At 42.6% G+C, this 3,556-nt stretch overlaps 1 protein-coding gene across 1 annotated transcript; it reads right to left on the bottom strand.

Annotated features, from left to right (window-relative positions):
• Positions 1-618: 618 nt before the first annotated feature.
• Positions 619-969, bottom strand: LOC113000714 (uncharacterized). The gene has a single exon (XM_026127387.1). It carries the CDS (start codon positions 967-969, stop codon positions 619-621), a length of 351 nt encoding a protein of 116 aa, XP_025983172.1.
• Positions 970-3,556: the final 2,587 nt, after the last annotated feature.

Below are 3,556 nucleotides of genomic sequence, written 5' to 3'. Positions count from 1 at the left end.
GAGCATCTCGTGCCAATCTTTATATGACACAGTCATCTTTTGAACGATCTTCTTGATGTTTTTATTTGCCGCCTCAACTGCCCTATTCATCTTGGGCCTATAAGGCCTGGAATTGTGATGTTTGATCTTGAAATCCTCACACATCTCTTTCATCATTTTGTTGTTTATATTGGTGGCTTTGTCAGTGATAATCTTCCTAGGCAACCAGTACCGGCAGATTATCTCCCTTTTGATGAACCTAACCACTACACTCCTTGTTACACTGGAGTATGAAGCCGCTTCAACCCATTTGGTGAAGTAGTCAATGGTGACCAAGATGAAGCGATGTCCGTTCAAAGCCTTGGGCTCAATAGCTCTGACGACATCTATTCCCCACATAGAGAAGGGCCATGGCACTGCCAATACATTCAAAGGCATGGGCGGAGCATTGACATTATCCACAAATGCCTTGCACTTGTGGCATTTTCTCACATGGATACAACAGTCGTTTTCCATGGTGAGCCAGTAATACCCTGCCCTCAGAATCTTCTGGGTCATGGCATGTCCATTGGCATGTGTCCCAAAGGACCTCTCACGCACCTCCATGAGCATCTATTTGGCCTCCTTGGTGTCCACACATCAGAGCAAGACCATATCATGATTTCGCTTGTACATGATACCTCCACTTAAAAAGAAGCCAACTGCTAATCTTCGCAACGTTCTTTTGTCATTGTCGGAAGCCTCTCGTGGGTACTCCTTGTCCTCGATGTATCGCTTAATATCAAAGTACCACAGTTTACCATCTTGCTCCTCTTCTATCAAGCAACAATGTGCGGGCTTGCCGCAACATTTGAACTCGATGTACAGCAAGTCTCCGTGCGTAGTCAGCTGAAACATGGATGCTATAGTGGCAAGTGCATCAGCCATTTGATTCTCCTTTCTGGGAATGTAGTGGAAGGAGATATCATTGAAGAACTTCAATTTCTTCATGTAGGCCTGATAGGGTATCAATTTGTGATCCCTGGTTTCCCATTCTCCTTCCAATTAATGGATCACCAAGGCTGAGTCTCTGTATACTTTGAGCAATTTGACATAGAAGTCAATTGCTGCTTGGATCCCAAAGGCGCATGCCTCGTATTTAGCCATATTATTCGTGCAATCGAAGCCCAACCTTGTCGTGAAGGGTATGCATTGATTGTTGGGAGTGACCAAAACTGCCCAAACTCCATGGCCTAGAGCATTGGATGCACCATCGAACCACACGATCCACTTATCCCATCTTCATCCTTCATCTCTTCCTCGAACAAGGCCATAATGTCCTCATCCGGGAATTCCGGATGCATGGGTTGGTAGTCATTGAGGGGCTGCTGAGCTAGATAGTTTGCCAAGGCGCTTCCCTGTATTGCCTTTTGAGTGACATAAACAGTGTCAAACTCAGACAGCAGAACCTGCCACCGAGCGATCCGTCTGGTGAGAACGGGTTTCTCGAAAATATACTTGACTGGGTCTATCTTGGATACCAACCAAGTGGTGTGGCTTAGCATGTACTGCCTTAGACGATGGGCTGCCCATACCAAGGCACAACACGTCCTTTCAAGCAGAGAGTAATTCATCTCACAGGTGGTGAACATTTTGCTCATGTAGTAGACAACCCATTCCCTCTTTTTTGGGCTGCCCTAGCATACATCTGTGAATGTATGAATACATGAATTTTGATGATGCCAAAGAAAAATCAAACAAGGCCGCTTCAAAGGATAAGCATTTGCTTCAAGATTAATTCAAGATTGCTTCAACAAACAAAGCCTTATTTCAAGATTCACTGAAAATCAAGCCTTGCTTCAAAAAAAAGGGTTTCAAAGTCATCCAAGGCACTGGTAATCGATTACCAGAAGGGAAGAATGAAAAAGAGATGTTGAAAAGGGTTTTGAATTTGAATTTTCAACATGTAATCGATTACCATATGTTTGTAATTGATTACCAGCAACGGAACTTTGGAAATTCAAATTCAAAAGTCATGAACCTTCAAATAATAACTTTGTAATCAATTACACAAACATTTTAATCGATTACCAGTGGAAAGTTTTCAGAAAATCTGCCAATAGTCACATCTTTTGATTGGATTTGTGAATGGCCATGAAAGGCCTATAAATAGGTGACTTGGGCACGAATTTTGAAGAGAGAATTTTGCTGGTCCAAAATGTCTTATCCTCTCAAAAGAAAATGAGAGAGATTCCAAGAGAACTTCATTGCCAAATGCTCTCTCAAGAACTCTTGGGCAAACACTTGCAAATCCATTAATAGTTCATCCGTGGATCTTCATTGTAATATTCTTCTCTTGAAGAGAGAATTCTTCTTTCATTCTTCTTACTCAATGAGATTGATTAAGGGACCGAGGGTCTCTTGAGTTGTAAGGATTCCTGAACACAAGGGATGGGTTGTCCCTGTGTGGTTCAAAAGTTGTAAATGGATTTTTAGAAAGATAGTGGAAATCTCAAGAGAGTTGCTTGAGTACTGGATGTAGGCACGAAATTTGCTGAACCAGTATAAAACTGCGTTTGCATTCTCTCTTCCCTTATCTTATTTATTTTGTTGCAATCAATTGTGTCTTGCATGTTTAAAGAACATTATGAAATTGATTGATGCTTCTTCTGCATTCTGAGCCTATCCCTCTTAAGTTATTGAGGCCACAAGGTCTAACAACATCCCGTCGAGTCATCCAACACTGTCATGTATAGTATAAGAGGCCTCCCGGGCACCAGTGGCATGAGCACAGGAGGATTCATAAGGCATTGCTTGATCCCTTCGAATGCCACTTGATAGTCGTCATTCCACCGGATGGACTGATTCTTATGCAAAAGCTTAAAGAGAGGCTCACAGATGGCAGTGAGCTGCGATATGAACCTTGCTATATAATTTAGGTGTTTGAAGAAATCTCGGACTTGCTTTTCAGTGCATGGTTCGGGAATTTCAAGGATGTCCTTTACCTTGTCGGGATCCACCTCTGTCCCTTTATGGCTTACGATGAAGCCGAGTAATTTTCCCGACTTGACCTTGAAGGTGCACTTGGCAGGATTCAACCTTAACTGGTATTTCCATAGACTTGGCGATCATGTCATCCACATAGACTTCAATCTCTTTGTGCATCATATCATGGAATAATGCTACCATAGCCCACTTATAGGTTGCCCCAACGTTTTTGAGCCCAAAGGACATCACTTTGTAGTAGAATGTGCCCCATAGGGTAACGAACGTAGTCTTCTCCATGTCCTCCAGTGCCATCTTTATCTAATTGTAACTTGAGAACCCGTCCATGAAGGAAAACAAAGCAAAATTGGCTGTGTTATCCACAAGGACATCGATGTGCGGTAAAGGAAAGTTATCCTTTGGACTGGCTCAGTTTGGGTCCTAATAATTCATGCATATTCGTACCTTCCCATCTTTCTTAGGGACTGGCACGATGTTGGCTACCCATTTAGGGTATTGAGCCACGGCCAAAAAGCCAGCGTCGAACTGCTTTTTGACCTGTTTTTTGATCTTCAAGGACATTTCGGGCTTCATCCTTCTTAGTTTTTGTTTT

This window comes from Glycine max, chromosome 20, assembly GCF_000004515.6.
Source record: "Glycine max cultivar Williams 82 chromosome 20, Glycine_max_v4.0, whole genome shotgun sequence".
Lineage (NCBI taxonomy): Eukaryota > Viridiplantae > Streptophyta > Magnoliopsida > Fabales > Fabaceae > Glycine > Glycine max.
The sequence above is the reverse complement of the archived record's forward strand: the minus strand, read 5'-3'. Positions and strand labels throughout refer to the sequence as shown.